The 23,525-nt window shown below is 41.9% G+C and overlaps 2 protein-coding genes across 3 annotated transcripts in view; both read left to right on the forward strand.

Moving 5' to 3' along the window:
- Positions 1-2,018: 2,018 nt before the first annotated feature.
- LOC110507380 (syndecan-2) lies at positions 2,019-17,300 on the forward strand. Of its 2 annotated transcripts, none has more exons than XM_036937498.1 (5): positions 2,019-2,513; positions 12,526-12,628; positions 13,193-13,359; positions 13,535-13,688; positions 14,578-17,300. In XM_036937498.1, the coding sequence occupies exons 1-5, from the start codon at positions 2,454-2,456 to the stop codon at positions 14,739-14,741; spliced, it is 648 nt and encodes a 215-aa protein (XP_036793393.1). In that variant the 5' UTR covers positions 2,019-2,453; the 3' UTR covers positions 14,742-17,300. The 2 variants fall into 2 exon arrangements, with proteins under 2 accessions (XP_036793393.1, XP_036793385.1); XM_036937490.1 differs by having other exon boundaries at positions 2,030-2,513; positions 13,529-13,688.
- Positions 17,301-17,696: 396 nt separating this feature from the next.
- The window catches only part of LOC110520763 (carboxypeptidase Q-like), a 38,658-nt gene continuing 32,829 nt past the window's right edge, over positions 17,697-23,525 (forward strand). The window contains exons 1-4 of the mRNA XM_036937502.1: positions 17,697-17,853; positions 18,346-18,784; positions 19,579-19,786; positions 20,096-20,303. Of these exons, the coding sequence (XP_036793397.1) occupies positions 18,346-18,784; positions 19,579-19,786; positions 20,096-20,303 (855 nt within the window). The 5' untranslated portion in view covers positions 17,697-17,853. The remainder of the gene's footprint in view (positions 17,854-18,345; positions 18,785-19,578; positions 19,787-20,095; positions 20,304-23,525) is intronic.

The raw sequence follows: 23,525 nt of genomic DNA on the forward strand, positions 1-23,525 counted from the left end.
ATTTCTGGATTTTTAAAAAAAGGTATTGTTTCTCTTTATTTAATCCGCCCGCCACCCACGTGCCCTTCAGCCACACGACATGTAATGACCCTAAACCCGTCCGCCCCGCAGATATAACCGCGGGACTGCCGGTTATGAGTCAACCCGCTAGTGGTTTTATGAATGTTGATAATGTGTTATGTAGATGTGTATAAATCGTGAAATGTTTGCCTTATCATAACGCGGTATACTTATCAACTACAGCACTTAACATAGTAATGTCCACATAATTGACATGAACCGGTGGTGATGACTACTTTGACTCAACAACATCAGCCCTCAGAAGAATCACGAAAATATCTCCTGTCAGATTACCTACTGAAAGTATTAGCTTGGCTGTATCTTAAATTGTCATTATGCAATTCCACACATCCTCTCTCCTAGCCTCGCTTCCTTCTCAGCCATATTGAAGGAGAAGGTCTGGAAGGGGGAACTTGTCCAAGTTCCCCCTCCCAGATCTTCTCCTTCAACCATATTGACAGATAAGGTCCAGGTTCCCCCTCCCAGACATTATCCTTCAACCATATTGAAAGATAATGTCCAAGTTCCCCCTCCCAGACCTTCTCCTTCAACCATATTGAAAGATAATGTCCAAGTTCCCCCTCCCAGACCTTGTCCTTCAACCATAGACAGATAATGTCCAAGTTCCCCCTCCCAGACCTTCTCCTTAAACCATATTGAAAGATAATGTCCAAGTTCCCCCTCCCAGACCTCGTCCTTCAACCATATTGAAAGATAATGTCCAAGATCCCCCCAGACCCTTTCCAATGCATTTTGAGATTAATCCAGAAAGAGCCCTAATCATGCAGATTCCTTCATTCTATAATTTACTACTCATCATTATAGCTTTGCATACATTATACAATTTACCTTCCATAGTACTAAACCAGGGTGTTGCCCTAGTACTACACAGCTGATTCAAATAACCAACTCATCATCCAGCTTTGATGATTTGAATCAGCTATGTAGTGCTAGGGCAAAAACAAAATGTGTACCCAATGGGGACCCCAGGACCCAGTTTGGGAAACCTCGGTCTAAACAGATCATGTTAGGACAGCAGTCATGTTATTCTGTGTCTTCAAACAACATTAACCTTTTTGATGCATCATAAAACATGCCTTTGAGCTGTTTTGAATTATTTAATAACATCTCAATTGCAAGGACTTTGATAATAACATTGTCATTCAGGCACATAACTTGAGTGTATGTACGAATCAACTTTCCCCAACAGGGGGAAGCAAAACTGAACTAATCAGACCAAATATTAGATTACATTTGCCACACTGTGAACAAGGTATAATCAAATTATTATTTACATGATAAGCTTTATTTTGTTCTATGATCCCGTCACATTATTACATTTGTATTCATATATTGATGTTTTATTTAAGTAAAGTCAATATCCAAGTCTATAGACAACAGCACATCTAAACCACTTGTCTAACTCATTCCATGGAGGGCCGAGTATCTGCGGGTTTTCGCTCCTCCAATGTACTTGATTGATTGATGAATTAAGGTCACTAATTAGTAAATAACTCCACTCACCTGGGTGTCTAGGTCTAAATTGAAAGGAAAACCCCAAAACTCCGCAGACACTAGGCCCTCCATGGAATGAGTTTGACACCCCTGATCTAAACATTTGAGTGGCGCCCTCTCATCTCCACTGATGTGAAAACGATAGGTTTAACCAGGGCTCCTTTCCAACCTTGTTCCCGGAGAGCTACCCTCCTGTACGTTTTTATTTCAACCCCAGTTGTGACTAACCTGATTCATTTTACCAACCAGCTCGTTATTAGAATCAGTTGAGCTAGATTAGGGTTGGAGCGAAAACCTACAGGACGATAGCTCTCCAGGAACAGTGTTGGAGAGTCCTGGTTTAGACCTTTCAATGTATTGTGAGGTGTTATGCTACCCCGGAATCCTGCACTGGTGTCAAAAGTGAGATGGGGCTATCATATCCGGATAGTTCATTACCTGTGTCGGCATACTCTACTAGCCTATCATAACTCATTCACTTGTGGCTATGTCAAATGGTCAATTTAAATTATCACTGCACACTCAAGTGAATGACGCTTCTTTATGTTCCAAGTATCTATCAACCAATTATAGAAGACTCTTTCCTAACTACCTTGTTTCCGCAATGAATGTTGCGTTCCAAGCTGGCGCATCCGTACATGTAATAGCGCGTGCTTCCGCTTTTCCCTTTCAGTAGAAAAGTACTAGGAAAACGGGAAATAAACTATTTTATTCGGAGAGAAACATCGAGTGGGGAGGATCTAGTTTTGCTCGTTTTGGAATAATTCGATTGGGAGAGAGAGTGGTGTCTACAACTGTGAAGATAATTACATATGTTTTGTATGAGCGCTAGCCAATAGATCTATTTTTCGCCACGGTTTGTTCTTTCCAAAGGAATAATGACGAACACTTGGATACTATTGACTCTCGCGGTGGCGACCTGTTTTATGAGTGAAACGGTGAGTAAAGTTGTCAGGACAAAGAAAGTCATATAAAATGTGTTTTGTTATACCTCGCGCGGTAAGGCGGTGCTGAAATGTTTTTTTTAACGGGCTTTGGTTTGGATGTACGCTATTTTGCATGCTTGTCTCACTCGCGGTCTTCATAACCTCAGCGAGTAATTTATCTGGCTACTTTTACAAGTAAAGAAGTCAATAACTATTCCCTTATTTATGTCCTTCTTCCCCTTGTGCACTTCCGAAGACTGAAGTCTTATCACATTGTGGCCTAAATTATAAAGATACCGTTTTACAGTTGCCAGAAAAGCACGTGTCTGATTAATATTTGTGTGAAACCAAATAGTTTATTTACCGTTTGATTCCACAGTGGTCAAATATGATTTTCAAGAGGCGGTGTGGAACTACAGTCGTCTCTGTTCCTTGGTCAAAACAGATTGAAATGGTTCCATTTAACCAGGCTGAGAACACAGGGCATCTCAGTGTTGCCTTTTAACACGTGTCCAATAACCTCTTATTGAAAGACACGTTAAACAACTACTGAATTGTCCATCAGTGGAGTTAATGACACATTTTATAGGTTTGTATACTTTTCCTCTCCGTCTGCCACTACAGTAGACATGGCTCTATTATTGGCACGGTGATGCCGTTCCCTAACTAACATGGCCATTGCTATGAAACAGCAGTTTTGCAATTGGCTGCAAGGAGCATATGTGTTAATTGGCCCCAGCCTTCCAACCTGGATTATTTTAGAAACAAAAAATAAACAAAGGCAAGGGCCCTCATCTCTGATTTAAAGTTAATGGGGGTGCAGGGTTCTATAGTTGTGATGGTATCAACCTATGGACATTCTACTAAAGTGAAGGTGGGTGAATGAATGAAGTTATTTTAGGCTGATGTGTGTTTGACTGTGGTGAAGGCTGCATGCCTCACGCTCCCCTCTAACATTAGGTCAGATTCCTCATTTGGAGCATTTGACTGTATTTGGTCCATTCAGGATTTCAGAAACCACCATCGCTCACCCCCCTTCCATTTTTCAGCAGAAAACATAAACACCAGCTCTGAGAGGCAGCCATTTTCTCTAATTCATCACATATTGGACAGGACTCTTCCCTCCATCACTATCCATCTTTTTGTTAATGCGGAAACAGAGAAACTATTGCTCTAGTTATATCTCAATATTAAACAGATGTAACACGTCATCATTGACGATTTGTCACTGAAAGTACTTCATGTACTATATCACTGTCACCATGACATCTGACTTGATTGGTATTAAAGTCAACAGTGAAGAAACATCTGCTGTTTAGATGGAACTGAAATGACTTGTCATATCATCACCAACGTTGTGTAATTGAAAGTGCTTCATACAGATGGCCCACATCAACTACTAAGGCATGGTTGGGAATAACTTCAACAGTATAGAAACATCTAGAGTTGGATGTACTTAAGTCTGAGATCAAAGCTCTAGAAATATGCATGGAAATCCTGAATGAGAAAAGTAATGAAATTACTAGCCTGACAAATAGGATTTCTTGAGAGGATGGAAAATGGTCACATGCCGCAGCTTCAGTACTGACTGCTACTCTCATTCCTCCCCTGCCTCAATTAGCTTACCAAATATAAAGTTCTCAGTGAAAACCTGGGGGTGGCTAGGCAGCAAGGCACTAGACTGCTGTGTTGTGAGATGGGAAAACCTTGTGATGTACACACCGTCTGCTCTGTATCTATGAAGCCCTGAACTTGTCAACTGGATAATGAAACTGTGTAGGTTGTTTGGTTCAGATGTGAAGGTCAATAATAAGAGATGTTAGTTTTGAACCGTTCTTGACAAATGTAGCCTATGCCTGAAGATTTAGTAAATGTTTGGACTTCTCTTTTTTTGCTACTCTGATCATACATCCTAGAGTGAAAGTTAACCTTAATGTAACATTCTTCTAGAATAGCGTGGACCGTGGTCAAATGCAAGATGTTCCATGACGGTGTATGCTGACAGCTTGCTGTGGTGTTATGCCAGCCAACTTTGTTTACCCGGTTGAAAAGCATCCTGAGAGAATACCCCTGTCTGCTCTTTGCTAATAGATGTGACTGGTACTAAATGTTCTTTGCCTTGCGTTACTTCCATATATGGCCATACCGGTTTCCTGAAAACAAAAACACCCACTCCAGATGTTTTTGTACTGTATGTAACTGGCAGACGTTCTCTCAATAGACATTAGTGTTGTTTTTAGAGACCACCGAAGCTGTATGTGAGTCAGAGGTGACGGTCTGGATGTGAAAGACGGTGTGGTGTGATCTGGACTCTGAATCCACAGAAGGACAGACTGACAAGCTGTGATAACGATATCAATGCAAAACAGGAACTAATCGGTTTTATTTCCTTTGGAACTACAATCTCGCACAAGATCCTAAGTGGTGGTATTTTCTGCCTGACCTTAATTTGAGAATATTTTAAAGACTTCTTTTTAAATGTTTCCTGTCATCAGGAGGGAGGCCCTCCCCAGTGTTTGTCATGCATGCAGTACACAGGGTAGAGTATGTACTGTCAAACCTATCAGTGCTGACTGGATAGGGCTGGTCTGGGAGTCATGCAGCTTCACATGTAAGTGGATCTGCGCTCCATTGGTATTTCTACTCATTTTCCCCAGCTCTCTTTCTGTCTCCTTCTCTCTCAACAGCTCTGTAAGAGGCTTGCCTTTTATCTGTCCACCAAAGCTTGTCAGGAATTTTAAACATTTTCTGGGTTGAGCTTGTTGCTGGGTCAAATACACAAGCATTTCAGTACACCTGCGATACACATTTTTAGCAGACGTTATTTATGTGATAAATCAGAACTGATTTGAATACTTGTGGGGTTGAGTTTGTTGCTGGGTCAAACTTGTAGGGTTGTGGTTTGACAGCTTTGTTGTCTTATTTGAAAGGTCTGAGATTCTCCACTTAAGTCACTACCTTCCATCTGAAGAATCTGAGTTCCGTCACTTGGGTTAAATCAATTATTTATATTTAGCAATGATTTTAAGGGAGGGAAGTTTCTCACAGAGCCTGTGTTGATCTTTCAACGCTGGGGATTTTCTTTCTCTGCTGAGGATTTTCTGTGTTTTTGTAGAACACTGCTAAGCATGTCACAGATTTTCAAAGAATTTCACCAGTACATTTGGGATCCTTTTCTAGATCCAGAGGGAGCCTGACTTGGCCCACAGCTTTCAGAACTGAATAGAAAACACAAGTAGAGATTGATATTTTAGTCATTTAGCAGACACTTTTACCCAGAGTGACTTACAGGAACAATTATAGTTAAGGGCCTTGCTCAAGGGCACACCAACACATTTTTCACTTAGTCTGCTCAGGGATTTAAACCAACAACCTTTCGGTTAATGGCCCAATGCTCTTAAACGCTAGGCTAGCTGTCGTCCTGAACCGCTGAGTGTATTTTGTCTAGCCCATTCAACCTCTGAATGGCACACATACACAATCCATTTCTCAAGGCTTAAAAATCATTTTTTAACCTGTATCCTCCCCTTCATCTACACTGATTGAAGTGGATTTAACATGCGGCATCAATAAGGGATCATAGATTTCACCTGGTCAGTCTGTCATGGAAAGAGCAGGTGTTCTTACTGTTTTGTCCACTCAGTGTGTCTGCTGTTTTATAGTCATCTGTGATGTCTGCTCTCATTTGGTACTGATGCCAGTTGTTCATGATCTAGTTGCTGATTGTTCTGACCCAGGTGTGGCGCATGGGCCAGCGGTCTGTCTCATGCTTCAGGACTAATTCTTCTGGCTCTGGAGTGACTGTAGTTGTAGATCTTCTTGGCATCATCAAGGCCTGAAGAACCTTTGCATAAAGAAGCATGTCATTAGTGTTGAACAGGATCATGAAGGCTATCAGATGTGTACTGTAACAACTGTAGTTTATACTTGGGACATAGGCCCCATCCTCCTACTGGGATGCCAGAGCACTTTTATGTGAGGCATGTCATTACTTCTATTCACATTGGTATGATTTTCACACGTAATATTACAAGTCATATAGATTTACAGAATTTTACCTGGATAAGGTCACATCACGTTGACCTTCAGCGGGAATATGGGCTCAGTGTTTGGGTCATCGGCAAGGACCCTGGCCTTGGTGTCGGCATCTCCCTCCCGACCAAATTCGACCATGGTGAAGTGGTACTTTGCATTGCGGCCTGTCATCCGGACTATTGTGAAACATCCCTTGTAGTTGTAGTACTCGTTACCAGAGTTTGCTGGAGCTCGGATCTGAATGTGTGTCCCGTCGACTGCTCCTACACAACTGATAATTCCAACGATCCCAAAACTCTCAGGTGATTTCGGCCCATTTTGCTACTGAGGGATAAGCAACTAAATCTGCCTTCGAGACATGCCAGGTATCCTGCCAAGCTTCGCTGACGATGGCAAAAACGGTTGTTTCCTAGCTTCTAACTAGCATCAATGCTTTTGCTGTGTGCCTGTAATTGCCAAAAACAAGTACTGAACATGTCTTCCCCTGTCAATGCTTTGCATAGGTCAGACTAGAGACATTCTCAATTGTCCCCTCTTGTAGTGATCAGTGGACCAACATGCCATTTTCTCCCTCGTGAGAAATAAAAACAAACGACTAGTAAGAGCAGTTCAATCTCTTCTAATTTGGAGGCAGACATGTTTGCTTTTGTAGCTAGTTAAATTCTGAAAGTAAATTTGTATCTGGAGTGTTAAGATATATATTTTAAACTAATTATATTTTTAGTCCTTAAAGTAGAGTTAGAAGCATAACACCAGACATGTAGCTAGCTAGTATTTGTAAACGGGCAAATACATGGGATCCAGACGTTTTTAAATGTCGTTGCTAGAGTGAGTGTCTGGGCCCCTCATGACTCCAACTATGAACATGCACGTGATCTACGCACGTAAACAGTGTAGAGGCCTTAAAGCTGTGTGTGTGGTGGCATCACGTCAACGAATACCACAAACTGAGACCGATCCATAGCTTCTGTCTGACCAAGCCTGGGGTGTAGTTTAAGAACTTGTGAAAAGCTATAATTGAGCCTGAATGTAGACACTAATTGCTTAGTAATCCTGTCTTTTGAAGTGATTTCATGTGCAGACTCATTTGCTGTCAGCTGTTTTACTCTGGCATTAACACAAAGATATTGAGAAGTTCATTGCATATCTGCTTTACATTAGCTAGATTTTGCACAACTGAACTTTGATTTTCCTTGGCTACTCCTGAAACTCCCACTCATGTCCCCTGTTCATGTCTTGGCTCTGGTAATCCCTGGAATATGACAGTCTCACACCATGATTACCTGGATGGAAAACGGAGTTAGAAAATAATGGATTTTGTTATAAATGATTGTTAGATTTTCTGTTCCCAACACTTTCATGAACTCTTACCTCCGAAAGCTTCCTAGAATTATAAGATATATTTTTAATATCTGCTGGACATAGTGGTCATTCTAGAGAGCTACTGCCGAAAATCTGCAATGCAGCTTTGATTGAATGTAGTCCTTAACATTAAGGTAATAGTTGGAGTGTGGATCAGCCAGCCCTCACACAGGGTCCCACATCACAGTAAACTACTTCATACTCACACTACTGTAGTGTTCAGTTATCCAAGGACCAAAGTTAATGTTTTTATTTAATCTTCATTTATATAGGTAAGTATAACTTAACACATTTCCTGTTTACAATGATGACCTGGCCCAAGGCATAGACAGCAGTGAGAAAGGCTTGGAGTATAAGAAGCTCTGACGAGTAGTGGCAACGTCTCTCTCTCTTTGAAATCATATTTTGTCCTTTCTGAAACTAGCACATGTAATCTCACCATAATTCGGTTGTCACTCTCTGATATAATTTCACAACATACACTACATCTAGTTCTGTCATTCAGGTACAGTCAATGAAACAAATATCCACAGAATGTCTGACTCAGTATTCTGCTCTCCGCCCCCTCCAAGAAGACGTAGAATATCCCAGCCTCATGGCCCTAGTACAACACCTGTGTTTATTGAATCATATGAAGAACACCAGACATGCCTCTGGTCTGAATGGGCTGTATTCATCCTGTTAGTCTCTGCAGCAGTTCTGGTGGAGCGCTGGCACCGTCTAGTAGTTAGTTAATGCTCTTCCTGTGTACTCCTGAGGGGCTGCGAATGTCAGCAGCTGGTTGGACAGCTACTACATCGGCAAGGTCTCTATCCCAAATGGCACCCTGTTCCCTATTTAGTGCACTACTTTTGACTAGGGCCCATCATAAGTAGTGCACTAAATGGGGAATAGAGAGCCATTTGGGACGTAGCCTAGAGCTGCTGTGCCCTGCATGACGCTGAGCCCTCGGCAGATGTGGGTTAATATTGTAACCCACACCTGTAACATCTGTGCTGCTTCCCAGCACTGTGGAAGGAAGCTGGTTACTAGAGAGCTCCTGTACTGTTGGTCCACATGCTGGTTAATGTCTTGGTAGACCTGTTTGGTTGCATTCGTGGTGTTGCTGTCATTGGGTGATGCTGACGGACGGAATATATTTATGGGCAGTGTTGCCGGTAGCGTTGAATGTTATTTAATGTGTGAAGGTAAGCAGCTCAGAACATCCTGTTTTCCTCTGGCTGTCCGACAGGGGTATGCTGAGAAACAACACAACCAGGCCTTCAGGGCATGGAGGAGGACTTTCAAAGGAAATCCAATGTTCTTCATGTTGAGATTACATTCATATCAGGTAGTCGTCCTAGATCTGCCTGGAATGCATTTTAAAAAGCCCCATAAGTCCAGTGTTAGCCATATCTTGGCAGGTTCTCTCTTCCCATCATTACAGCTGACAACTATACCTGTGGAGGAGGAGGGTGACATGATTAGCTGACATGTCCCCAGCATTTGTTGCTGTGCTAGCCGCTAACAACAATACCTTAATGATTCAACCATTTAGTAGGGTCTGGCTGACTGGGCTGTTTGGAAGGAGCTAGCTAGTGAGCAGAGGGAGAGAAGAGGGAGTATTTCCTTTTCAGTTGTAGACTTGGCACAGCCTGAAAGCCCAGTCCTGAGCTCTTCAGCTCCCTGCACAATACCTCACTTGTGCTGCTACTTTGGCCCAGGAATGTGAGGCTCACCTTCATATGTCTGACAGCAGTTTGTTTTGGAATGAGAGATATTATTCACCACCACATCGTACTGCTGCAAACATGGTTCTCTCATCGCCTCTTCGCTCTACCTCCCTCTGAAGAGTTGAGGCAGCCCCATATGATGCTGTTGAAACCCCCATAAACCACTGCTTTAGATAGTCTATTCATAAGATGTGAAAGTAATTGATCCTCACATCTTGAACAGTGTATTTTGTCAAGGCATGTATGCTACGTGTGGGCTAGGTGCAAAAACGTTGTTCAGAGTCTAATCATATAGCATACTTTTGTGTGTTCACATCGGCCTCTGGAAAACAGAGCCTGACACAATCTTAGCCTGTTAGATAAAGCCTAACCTAACACTACTATCTAATAAGAAAATGGAATGCCGGCAGCAGGAAAATAGGACCTTTCAGTAGCCAGTTGTACTCTGTACTGTACCGGGGCCTGATCTGAGTCCTTGACTAATCCTGATCAACAAAGGACATTGGAGGAAATGATTAGGGCTGTTTAACGTCAGTCTGTATTGATGTTGTACTTCATGATTCAGTGGCTGGGCATTCACACTGACTAGACTACTACTGTATGGGCACCGGCTGACCCTGAGAGTCTCCATCGTTCTCACAATGTTATCTCTATTGGATGTTTGGGGTCAACTTGACATTTGTCATAACACTTGACTGCTTCAGAGGCTAAATCAGCTGAGTAGACCTGGGTCAAATACTTTTAAATACTGGGAAGTGTTTTCAGGGCTGGCAAACGGAAGTAGTGTACAGTAGGTATCAGTCATTCATGACTCCATTCCTACTCTTCATAGTGTACATGTGGTCTTCTAGGCTAAGATTGTGTCAGGCTCTGTTTTCCAGAGGCCGATGTGAACACACAAGTATGCTATATGATTAGACTCTGAACAACATTTTTGCACCTAGCCCACATGTAGCATACATGCCTTGAGCGTTGACACATCACAATAGAACGTACAGTGTCAGAGGGGTCCGTTAACTTTTCTCAAATACTATTGGTCCATTACCATGTCAATCAACGCTTGAATAGAAACGTAGTTTACACTCTGGATTTTGATGCCAATGCAGTCGCTTACAGTCCCATTCGTTTTCATTGCAGCCTCGTTTGAATACCACGGTTATGTATGTATAATGTGTACTAACACCGTTAAATAGCACGGTGGTCTTCTAGCATTAGTTGACTTGGGAGCACTTTTATACATTGTTTTCCTGGATTACTTTGATCATCACTTCCTCTCATGTTCTGCCTGCTGCGTTCTCTATAGTATGTTGCATAGCAAACAAAAGATGATTCACTGTGTGTGACAGTTTGAAAGACAACTGGAGCACAACACAATGGCATACCAAAGATGTGTTTTTGTACACATGACAATTATTTTAAAAAGAAAATGTCATCCCAGAGGCCAAAAGGGAAGGTCTTTATCTAGCTGGGTATTCCCTCTTTTCAGCCAGAGCCATTGTTGTGCTCTTTGAAGCATCTCTCCTTCAGTGAGTCTGAAATGACTTGTCCTCTTATTGTGTACTAGGCTCTGCTTCCTTTGAAGCAAGAGTCCTTCCTTTTTCTTACATCATCCTTGTATGTCACTTTTTCCACCTCTCCTTCACGAACAAAGACCTGAAAATTGAACCAGGCTCCTTAGTGTCAACATTCATCAGAGGAGCAAAAAGGCAGACCTTGACGTGTGTGTGTGTGTGTGTGTGTGTGCGTGCGTGCACGCACACACAGAGGGGTGTATCCTTAGTACCTTTGTCAGACGTATTGCTTTTGTGGGGATTTTGGGAAGCACAATTGTGTGGAAACATCACACGTCTTGGTGAGCATCAGTGGCTGTGAATGGTGATTTCCATGAGCCCTGATAGGCTAGTTGAAGAGGTGGCCACCAGGCTACTGTGGTGCGCCAGAGATCTAAAGGAATGCAGGGGGTTGGGAGGGATGACCTAGAAGGATCCAGGGTTCAGAGAGTCAGACTACATGGTTCCATCTGCTCTGAGAGCAGCCTCCTGCCCTAAAAAAATAGTTTGTCTGTTTATTCATTCTTCTGTTCACAATAACACTTTGCCTTTGGATTGGATGAGCCAGTCAGACAATGACACCTTCCTGTTTTAACCTGCTCTCCACATGCAGAGGAATTACAGGAAGACTTATACATTGTCTTTGGTTTCTGCTTCAGAAAATGGGAAGATTTGATCCAGGCCTTCATAGCTTCTAAGTGGTATTTCAGGTAATGGGGAGGCTCATGAGACGTCTGCTTCTGTTCATTTGCTTGTTTCCCAGGGAACTGTGAGATTTAAAAAATGGATAAAAATTCTCCCAAAATATTTTGTCTTGATTTTCTTAGCATGGTTCTTTCAAATGTGTTTTGCTCTTGCGCTTCTAATGCCTGTATAAAATAAACAGCATGGATATCCTCCACAGTGAAAAGTGTTTGTATAATCTTAAGGGCATGAAATCTACACTGGGAGTAGTTTGTCATGTGATCAGTTATTGAGTATTATTATGGGTCCTGGATGCTGATCAAGGGAAGGGGGATACCTAGTCAGATGTACAACTGAAATGTGTCTTCCACATTTAACCCAACCCCTCTGAATCAGAGGTAAGCTGTGGTATATCAGACAATATACCATGGGTATGATGCAAATGCTCTTGTTCTATTTATGTGGAAGTATTTTATAATAGCAATAAGGCATCTTGGGGGTTTGGTATATGGCCAACATGCTAAGGGCTGTATCCAGGCTGTACTCTGCATTGCAGCGTTCATAGCCGTGGTATATTGGACATATACCACACCCCTCAGGCCTTATTGCCTAAATAGCATGTAGAATTCAATTTATATGGTGGAGACACTTTTTCGTTCATCTCTTGTTCTCCATTCACAGATATTGATTTCGGCCCAGTCGGATTACCTGTACCTGGATGACCAATCAGGAGACTCCGTAGACGACGACGGTTACAACTCTGGCTCCGGGTCCGGTGATATGAGTAAGCAATGGTTACCTTCTTCTCAAATATTTCACCCTTGTATCCTAATGTCATTTACATAGCAACCTGAATGCCATGTTAAGGGTTATAGCTGTATGTAAATCTATAATTGTACTGGCTCTACGAAGGTCCTAGACTGTGCACAGAAACCTTTTTGACTTTGGTTAACCTGCTAGGGCACACTGGTACTGCAGGATCACAATGGACCTAAGGAGGCGGTGAATGCACAGATGTTTCACATGCAGTCAACCAAGACTATGTTAATTACCCAGCATATGTCATGTAGAGAGACGTTCAATAATGAATGAGTCATTATTTCATATACCCTAACCTGAAGTGATACTGAACCATAGACTGTAATGTACTGTACAAGAACACCCAAACAGATCTGGCTTGCAGTCTATTTCTGAGTCAGTATGACAGGGGTTGTGACGTTATTGGTCGACTCATTATGAAAAGTGAATTCATTAGCATTGTTGTGATTTGTTGTTTATCATGTTAGCCCTGCCTGCAAACCACATTTCTCTTTGGGGTCAATACATTTGAGATTCTTTTCCTCCTCAGTTATCGGTGAGGCCACTGAGCCAGTCAAAGTGAAAAGGGTGTTCGTCGCTCCTGAAGCAGAGCCAACCCAGGACTCTCTACCAGCCCTTTCAACCACAATGGAGATGTTGACATTCACTGACCTGAGCACAGAAATAGCTGAGATGGAACCGGAGACCAAAACAGAGGTATGCCTCTCTTTTTAACTGACTTTAGTGTGGGCCTTTGAGCCAGTAGTGTGGTTGTTTCATTTCGCCTCGCACTGTTGGCATGGCAAGGACTTAATAGTATCCCTGTGGTTTTATAGTTGCTGTGAAAATCTAAATGTATCTTTCTCCCTCTGTCTGTGTGTGTCAGACCCAGGTCCCTGAGCAGTCTCTGGACGTGACAGAGGAGACTGTTATCAGTAGTGAAGCTCCTCCCAGCACCACTGGTGCTTCCGGGTTGCTGTACGAGGCAGACGCACCCTACGATGTACACTCTGAAAACCTATTCCAGAGGACGGAGGTGCTAGCAGGTATGTTCTGGTTTTTGTTTATTTATTCAGGAGATCGTATTGACATTAACGTCTCTTTTTCCAATGAGACCTGAGCATAATGAAAGCAATAAAATATCATGAGACAACATATGTTAAACATCACACAAAAAAGCGATACACAATACGATAATGATTCATCAAAACAGTCATCTGAAATCTATCAGTTCCAATTGAAGAGATCATTTTTCAATACAGCCCAGAATCAGAGATTGGATCTGAAACATGGCCTCTCTTAAATTGGGTAACTCTAGACTTTGCTTTCAGAATCAATAAAAACAGACTCTTTGTCTTGTCGTTTGATAGCAGAGGGAAGGAGACTGAGTCAAGCAACCAACAACACTTGGGGATTGTTGTACAATGAAAGCATGTTATGAATGAAGAGTGTAATTGTGACTCCTCCTGAGTCGGCTCCGTCTCATATTTGATTAGTCCATTGATCTTAACTTTGATGCACTGGACTGCAGCTATCAGGGTGCTTTTCCCCATTCATTTCTCAATGTGAGTTGTTGCCAAACATTTGATACAAAACAATCATAGTTGCCTCTTAATTGTTCATCCACGTTAAGAGAAGGTAATGCGGTTACATTTACTTTGCATTTTAGTCATTTAGCAGACGATCTTATCCAGCGACTTACAATTAGTGCATTCGTCTTAATATAGCTAGGTGAGACAACACATTGTATAATTAATCGGGTTGGGGTAATTACCTTGCCCCACACACAATCTGGTAGAGGTCTGTCATATCTGATTGGACTGTTAACACTTTATCTTCTAGCAAGGTTCCACTGTTGTGTTGTCAACACCAATCACTTGTATTGAATTATTGATCAATACGCATCTTCTGACGTTGTTCTTCTCTCCCCCCCAGCGGTGATAGCTGGCGGGGTTATAGGTTTGCTATTCGCCATCTTCCTCATCCTCCTCCTGGTCTACAGGATGAGGAAGAAGGATGAGGGGAGCTACGTCCTCGGAGAACGCAAGGCCCCTAGCTCAGCCTATCAGAAAGCCCCCACCAAGGAGTTCTACGCCTGAAACACAACCATCGTCACTATGAGGAGAAACCTCTGGAGCAACATAAAGACGAAGGCTGTGTCCCAAATGGCACCCTATGCCCTCTATAGTGTACTTACTACTTTTAACCAGTATCTGTGCACCATATAGGGTGTCATTTGGGATGCATACAAAACATCTCATACAGCAGGGTCCTCCTCGCATGCTGTTGGTTGAAATGGTATTGAATGAGGAAGTGTTTCAAGGAGCTTTTTCATATAGCAAATATATACTTTTCCTTAATGAGGCCAAACAGGGCTATTGTAAATGTTTCATATTGTGGATCATTAGAACGGTTGGAGAATTTCCTTGTCATGTGAGAACGTGAAACATATTCATAGATGGTCATGGACTACTTTCTAACTGTAGAGGTACATATTTGTAAGGAAGGAAAAACAACTTTTTTTTAAAAAGGTCACTGAAATAAAAATGACAGAATATAATTGTCCTATAGCTATTCTATTTTTGATTTTTTTCATAGCATGTCCAAAGCTGTTTTTCATTAACTTATGTTTTTCATGTCGAGGTGATGTAATGTTTCTAGTCTCAAAGCAATCTGGTCTCCAATTTAACTTGGATGAAAACATTTTGTTTTGCTTTGTTATTATGGTATTTTTCTTGTCATTGTGTGAAATGAATTACAGGATTCCATAACTACCCAGTGTCATCTCACCAAAGCAAAGGACATTCCCTTCTAGTAAAACATTACTGATATAAAGCAGTGTTTACCAACTCCAGTCCCCAACAGTACCCATTTTTTGTTGTAGTCCCTGACAAACTCACCTGATTCAATTTTAGGGCCTGAGTAGTTGACAAATTGAATCAGGTGAGTTTGTTTGGGGCTACAACAACGTGTACTGTTGGAGGTACTCGAGGCCTGGAGTTAAGAAACACTGATTTAAATGGTACTCTTAATGGCAGGGGTGTAAAACTCATTTCACGGCGGGCCTAGTGTCTGGGTTTTTGTTTTTTCTTCTTAAGACCTAGACAACCTGGTGAGGTGTTTACTAATTAGGGACCTTAATCAATCAAGTACAAGGAAGGAGTGAACCCTCAGACACTCAGCCCTCCGTGGAATGAGTTTGACACGTGCTTTGAGGAATGCACAGGAGGTTGGTGGCACCTTAATTAAGGAGACCGGCTCATGGTAATGTATCAAACACATGGTTTCCAGGTGTTTGATGCCATTCCATTTACTCCGTTCTGGCCATTCTTATGAGCCGTTCTCCCTCAGCAGCCTCCACTGCTATATGTACTCTGTGTTCCAGTTTCTGTTACCCAAAATATAGAGTAACCTTTTCAGTAGGTTTCACTATTAGGTCCATGAATTTTCTCCTCTGATCACAATGGTATTTTAAGACTTGGGTGTTTTTATAAACAAACCTGCAAAACTTTTCTGACTGATTTATGATATAAAAGCTGATTTTCATTTATCTGCAGCTTTTAATTGATGACTTGCAAGATATGGGGAACTAATGCTAATGAACAGTCCTATGCGCTCAACTCTGTTCAGTTGACTTTGTGTTGACTTTAGTACAGTGATTTACTCTAGCCACAGATGGGACACCGGACGTCTCTGTAATATCCGTTTCAACTTTGACTGAAAATCTGTCATTCGAAAGTCCAGGGCACTATCCCAAATGGCACCCTAGAGCCATATGAACACTGGTCAAAAGCAGTGCACTAAATAGGGACTAGGGTGCTATTTGTGATGTAGTCCCAGTGAACAGGACATGGTGTACCTTTTACTTATCTGTTCCCCCTCTAGCATCTGTAAAGAATTATGAATGTCTACAATAGAACAGACGGTTCCTCTTCCCTAAAAAATAATAACTTCTATGATCACTGGGCTGATGTTTTTCTCGTGGTACGTAATTATTGAATAAAGGTACTTACAGTAAGACTTTCCTTGGACTTGGAACAGTGTTTTTGCCATTTATCACATGTAACACAATGTCCCCATTTATTTAGTTGCCTTTTAGTCCTGACTATTCTAAAGGTATAGTCAGCGAAATGATGTAGATGCATAAAGTAAAACTGCATAATGGGTCAATTTCCACAACTAAGAGCGTTAGAGCGCGAGGCTAAACTTCTCCGCTGTTTTGGTCCAGTGGCTGCCATATTGTAAGAGCGGGCTGTGACGGAAACCCGTGTGCAAATACTGTATGTGTGACAGAGTGAAATCTTGCTCATTGAAATATCTGCAGCGCTGCTTGTGCAACACAATTTCGCTGACTACCTTTAGGTCAGTGGTGCATCTGTATAATGTCTGTACTATAATTTATATATTAATTTATATTACATATTTGAAATATGTTAGTTCAAGTATATTCACAAATGTTTTAAGCCTTTGAAGTGCCTACCATTCTGAAAGTCTAATTTCTTTTTTTTACTGTTTGGGACAAAAGATGTCTTCTCAGTGGCATGAAGTAGTAGTCACGAATATAAGCACAGGATACTGATGGCAACTTAGTGTTACAAAAGCAGTGTTGTATGTTATGATGGGAGACACTATTGAATAAACAATGTGGCTTAATATTACATAGTCATCCAATGTGGTTTCTTCTCTCTTGAGTTGGTTGTATTTCTGATAAGGCTCCAACATATGTCTGTGTTCTTTTGAATTTTGACACTGTTACAAAGTAAATGTAAGAATATAACTTGCAGCACAAATACTATATGTGGTATCTCAGATTTTATGTGCAAGCTGAACTAAAATGTAAAAAATATAAATAGCTTTTGTTTGCGATCTCTGATCAAAACACTAAACATACAGGCTGCTGTGAGCTAAATGTTTGCTCATGCCAAGTCATGCAGAAAGAAAAGCAAAATGTCCATAGTAAACATCAAGGGTAGTAATTAGAGCAGACTTTTTTTATCACAATTTGGTAAAGAAACAAAAACAAAGCAAAATGGAATTGTCAACGAACGTGAAAACGCATGGCTGTCCCTACTGCTTTGCCGTAGTCATTCATCACGGAAGTTATTTTTAAATTGATAAGAAATAGCTAGTTGGCTAGAAGGAATAACATTTATTGTGAATTATTCCATCTGTCAAGACGGTCAGCAATTTACCAACTAACTGTAGAATAAGGTTTGTTCTTTTTTTGTGTCCTAATTTAAAAGTCATTTCAAAAGTTTCGCTAGTTAGGAATCACAACGACTGACAACGTTAGCTATACGGATCTTTGTGGCTTGCTTCCTTGTTTTGCTATGCATTTCACTGCGTCAATTAGCCGACTAAGCTCTATGACTGGTATGGACCGACGTCACATTTGTTTTAATAAAAAAAAAAGTGATTTGCGCACCCAAAGAATAGCCTGCAATTACACGGAACAATGTCTCTGAAATCTGTAGTTATTAAAAAATGAGTTACGTCGGAGCTCCAGTCCGCCCATACTAGTTGCCGCTGTACCTCAATACGTTTCTGTTCCCAGTAATGAAGTAAACACTGGCACGTGTAGCGTGCTGTCATATTTTAAGCAAATTAGGGAAATGTAGTGTGGTCGGTGCATTAGCGCAAATAGACTGTTGTCACGAGGAAAGTATTTGTAAATAACCTTCATATGTTCATGTCTGCCTCCAGATGCAGGGCCGGCAGATAAAACAATGTGGCCTTTCCTCACTGACTCTTTTGGCCACATTTCTCCATTGTAACTGTTTGCCACACAGTACTGGTGGAAAGCCATTTCCAGAGACCGCTAAAGAAATTGCCAGCTATGCAAAGGTAGCCAAGAGCATCATAGACTTGGCTGTGTATGGCAAAGCCCAGAACCGCTCCTATGAGAGACTGGCAGACTTCACAGATACAATAGGGAACCGTGTCAGTGGCTCTAAGAACCTGGACCTGGCTATCAAGTACATGTTCAGTGCCCTGAGGAAGGATGGGCTGGAGAACGTACATCTAGAACCAGTGAAGATCCCACACTGGGTCAGGGGAGTGGAGAGTGCCGTGATGCTACAGCCCCGGAACCACACCATGGCCATCCTTGGACTGGGCAGCAGTGTGGCTACACCCCAAGGAGGTATGTCTATGGGCAATTCCACGGAAATTAAATTACGCTCAATATTTTTCACTTAAAAACGTATACCAAACAAAAACCATTGATTTCAACGTTTAACAAACCATAGAACTCTATACACAAGGACTACAATTTCCACTGAACATTTTACAAAAATAAATGTATAGGAAGAACTGTGCAGGTGCAAAGTTTGGTAACAGAATCAAACTGAGGGAGATTTTTACTGTAATTCAGTTACCAAACTTTGCATCTGTTTTCCAGTAAGTGTTATTTTTTAGTTTTTTTTTACTGTGTGAATTATTCATTGTAGTCAATGTGCATAGAGTTAGTTGTATGGTTTGTTAAATGTTTAAATCAATGGTTTTGGAGTCTCAGCGTAATTCTGTTATTGTGGAACTGTCCCTGTGTTCTATAGCGATGAGTTCTATCACTCAAGCCTAGACAATGCTGATGGTGTTGCCACTATTTGCTAGGCCCCAACTCAAGCCAAGGTGTAGATATTTAGATGAATCTTCGACTGGTGCACTGATGTATTTTTATATAACCATTATTTGACCAGGCAAGTCAGTTAAGAACAAATTCTTATTTACAATGACGGCCTACCCCGGCCAAACCCGAATGACGCTGGCCCAATTGTGCGCTGCCCTATGGGACTCCCAATCATGGCCGGTTGTGATACAGCCTGGATTCGAACCAGGGTGTCTGTAGTGACGCCTCAAGCACTGAAATGCAGTACCGTAGACCGTTGCTCCAAGCATGTCACTTTTTTTGTGGCTTTCGGTCTCCTCTCGGTTCAGGCATTGAAGCAGAGGTGCTGGTGGTGGAGTCTTTTGAGGAGCTGAAAAAAAGGCAGAAGGAAGCCATTGGGAAGATTGTGGTGTATAACCAGCCCTTTGTCAGCTATGGGGAGACTGTGCAGTACAGGGAGTTTGGGGCATCCAAGGCAGCTGAAGTAGGAGCTGTGGCTACTCTCATCCGGTCCATCACACCCTTCTCCATCAACAGGTACTGGATGGGTCACAATGATCCAATGTATCCCTTCCCTTATAATGCCAATTAGTTGAATGCTTGACTAAGGCTGGGACTGCATGTTGCCATCGCTCTTCCTGTCTAGTCTGACTGCATGTAATTTTTGTCCCACATTTGTAGCTATTTGTGTATTCCATATACTTGTATTCCTCTAGTACACCTTTTATATTGTTTTAACTTGACTTTTTGAAAGTGTGTTATCATAAGTAATTTATGGGAATCCAAAAGTAGTGCAGTGCCCTATTTCTGCTGATCATTTCTAACATGGGTCTCTCTGTGTTGCAGTCCTCACACAGGCTGGCAGGACTACCAGGAGGGAGTGCAGAAGATCCCTACCGCCTGTATCACAGTGGAAGACGCCATGATGATGGCCAGGATGGCTAAGCGAGGCCAGAGGATTGTGGTCCGACTCACCATGAACGCCCAGACCTTCCCTGATGCTGACTCCTTCAACACTGTGGCTGAGATCATCGGCAGCGAGCACCCAGAACAGGTAAGCTACGAGAAATGTCCCATTGTGTCTAAACCATTTGTATGAATTGCTACCCCCTTCCTAGGCTACCTGGGGCAGCAGGTAGCCTAGTGGTTAGAGTGTTGGACTAGTCACCGAAAGGTAGGTAAAAGAATCTGCCGTTCTGCCCCTGAACAAGGCAGTTAACCCACTGTTCCTAGGCCGTCCCGTAACTGATTTGCCTAGTCAAATAAAATAAATAAAAATTATACAAATGTTTATTTGAAACGTTAAAGGGGATCCCATATAGATGATTTGTTGAATAGGGATACTATTCCTTTCTCCTCCCCAAAAATAAATCATAATAATATGCACTTCCTACTAGCACTGAATTTGCTAGTAAGCTTTCTGAAGATGAATTAGAGCTGGGCGATGAGGACAGAAATCCATAATGCGTTAAATTGCCTGAATTGATGCAATAAGGATAAATATAATGATATAAGTTGATACCATTAATGTGCACCACAGTTTTATTCTTTTAAACTTCTACTACTACTTTGGCGGTTGTCCCCATCAATTGTCCCATTACTACTAGTTTGATGGTTGTACCCATCAATTGTCCCATTACTACTAGTTTGATGGTTGTACCCATCAATTGTCCCATTACTACTAGTTTGATGGTTGTACCCATCAATTGTCCCATTACTACTAGTTTGATGGTTGTACCCATCAATTGTCCCATTACTACTAGTTTGATGGTTGTACCCATCAATTGTCCCATTACTACTAGTTTGATGGTTGTACCCATCACTTGTCCCATTACTACTAGTTTGATGGTTGTACCCATCAATTGTCCCATTACTACTAGTTTGATGGTTGTACCCATCAATTGTCCCATTACTACTAGTTTGATGGTTGTACCCATCAATTGTCCCATTACTACTAGTTTGATGGTTGTACCCATCACTTGTCCCATTACTACTAGTTTGATGGTTGTACCCATCAATTGTCCCATTACTACTAGTTTGATGGTTGTACCCATCAATTGTCCCATTACTACTAGTTTGATGGTTGTACCCATCAATTGTCCCATTACTACTAGTTTGATGGTTGTACCCATCAATTGTCCCATTACTACTAGTTTGATGGTTGTACCCATCAATTGTCCCATTACTACTAGTTTGATGGTTGTACCCATCAATTGTCCCATTACTACTAGTTTGATGGTTGTACCCATCAATTGTCCCATTTCTACTAGTTTGATGGTTGTACCCATCACTTGTCCCATTACTACTAGTTTGATGGTTGTACCCATCACTTGTCCCATTACTACTAGTTTGATGGTTGTACCCATCACTTGTCCCATTACTACTAGTTTGATGGTTGTACCCATCAATTGTCCCATTTCTACTAGTTTGATGGTTGTAGCCATCAATTGTCCCATTTCTACTAGTTTGATGGTTGTACCCATCAATTGTCCCATTACTACTAGTTTGATGGTTGTACCCATCAATTGTCCCATTACTACTAGTTTGATGGTTGTACCCATCAATTGTCCCATTACTACTAGTTTGATGGTTGTACCCATCACTTGTCCCATTACTACTAGTTTGATGGTTGTAGCCATCAATTGTCCCATTACTACTAGTTTGATGGTTGTACCCATCACTTGTCCCATTACTACTAGTTTGATGGTTGTACCCATCACTTGTTCCATTACTACTAGTTTGATGGTTGTACCCATCAATTGTCCCATTACTACTAGTTTGATGGTTGTACCCATCAATTGTCCCATTACTACTAGTTTGATGGTTGTACCCATCAATTGTCCCATTACTACTAGTTTGATGGTTGTACCCATCACTTGTCCCATTACTACTAGTTTGATGGTTGTACCCATCAATTGTCCCATTAAGAATCACCCATATTAGCAATCTTATTTAATTTAGAATATTTTAAAATGTACTAAAAGGGCCTCCTGAATGGTGAGTGGTCTAAGGTGCTGCAGTGCTTGAGGCGTCACTACAGACCCGGGCTCGATCCCAGGTTGTGTCACAACTGTCCGTGACCGGGAGGCCCATAGAACGGCGCACAATTGGTCCAAAGTCATCTGGGTTAGGGGGAGGATTTGGCCCGGGGGGGCTTTACTTGGCCCATCGCGCTCTAGCAACTCTTTGTGGTGGGCTGGGCTCCTGCAGGCTGACCTCGGTTGTCAGTTGAACGGTGTTTCCTCCAACACATTGGTGCAGCTGGCTTCTGGGTTAAGAGGCATGGTCTGGCGGGTCATGTTTCAGAGAACACATGACTCGACCTTCATCTCTCCTGAGCCCGTTGGGGATTTGACGCGATGAGACAAGATCGAAAAAATGAGTATTATATTATTATTATTAAAACATGTACTAACAGCATGGGGCTGCTTTTTGCACTATGTGAAGCATTCCAATCCTCTCCCATTTTGTAATTTGTCACATCTGTTTCCCTTGTACATCCAGTCCAACAAATCCATAGACTAGGCATCACTTTCCCCCAACAGATGCACTGAGGTATGACCAGGACTAGGGTATTCTGTCAGAGGTAGGGAGGGAGTGGGTGACTAATTTCACATAGGTTTGACACATGCTCTGTGTGTGCTGTAAGGGCAGCGTGAAGGCCTGAATCTCCTCTCCCCTGGGAGCCAATTAGAAGGCAGGGACGGCAATGGGATGTCAGTCAGAGGAGGATCATTCTGTAAGGTTCTGTCCAGTTCCACAGCATTTGTCCGAGCACACTGTGAGCCGTGTCCATGGAGTTTCTCATTAGTCTTGACCGGACACTGCTTGTGTCGCTAATGTCACCTTATTCCCTATATAGTACACTACTGTTGACCAGGGTCCCTAGGGCTCTGATCAAAAGAGGTGCACTATGTAGGGAATGGGTTGCCATTTGGGATGAGACTACTGCCTGGATGAGGGCTCTTTGTGGAGATTTGCCATTTCATCCTGTCTCTGCTATAGCTAACGCTCTTCTGTCTATCTAAGCTTCTGATCTGTTCGTAAGAGGGCTATGAATTTGTTCCAGTAAGATGTTTCTTTGTTTGATTTGACAAGGAGATTTGTCACATTCTGACAGTTTTGTCAGCGTTAATCTATTCTGAAATGAGTACTCAACCTGAGGGGATCCCTCATTGTATCTCATGTTTCCATTATTCAATCCCTTCAGATCTACAGGAGTGACTAGGGAGTAGGGTATGTACTAGATATTGATTGAGGAGTTTAGCACTAGCAT

Source organism: Oncorhynchus mykiss, chromosome 2 (assembly GCF_013265735.2).
Source record: "Oncorhynchus mykiss isolate Arlee chromosome 2, USDA_OmykA_1.1, whole genome shotgun sequence".
Classification (NCBI taxonomy): domain Eukaryota; kingdom Metazoa; phylum Chordata; class Actinopteri; order Salmoniformes; family Salmonidae; genus Oncorhynchus; species Oncorhynchus mykiss.

Coding starts and splice junctions, on each gene's coding strand:
- LOC110507380 (XM_036937490.1), top strand. CDS start 2,454: ATGACGAACACTTGGATACTATTGACTCTCGCGGTGGCGACCTGTTTT. Junction 2,514..12,525: donor CCTGTTTTATGAGTGAAACG/GTGAGTAAAGTT, acceptor CTCCATTCACAG/ATATTGATTTCGGCCCAGTC. Junction 13,689..14,577: donor GAGGACGGAGGTGCTAGCAG/GTATGTTCTGGT, acceptor TCTCCCCCCCAG/CGGTGATAGCTGGCGGGGTT.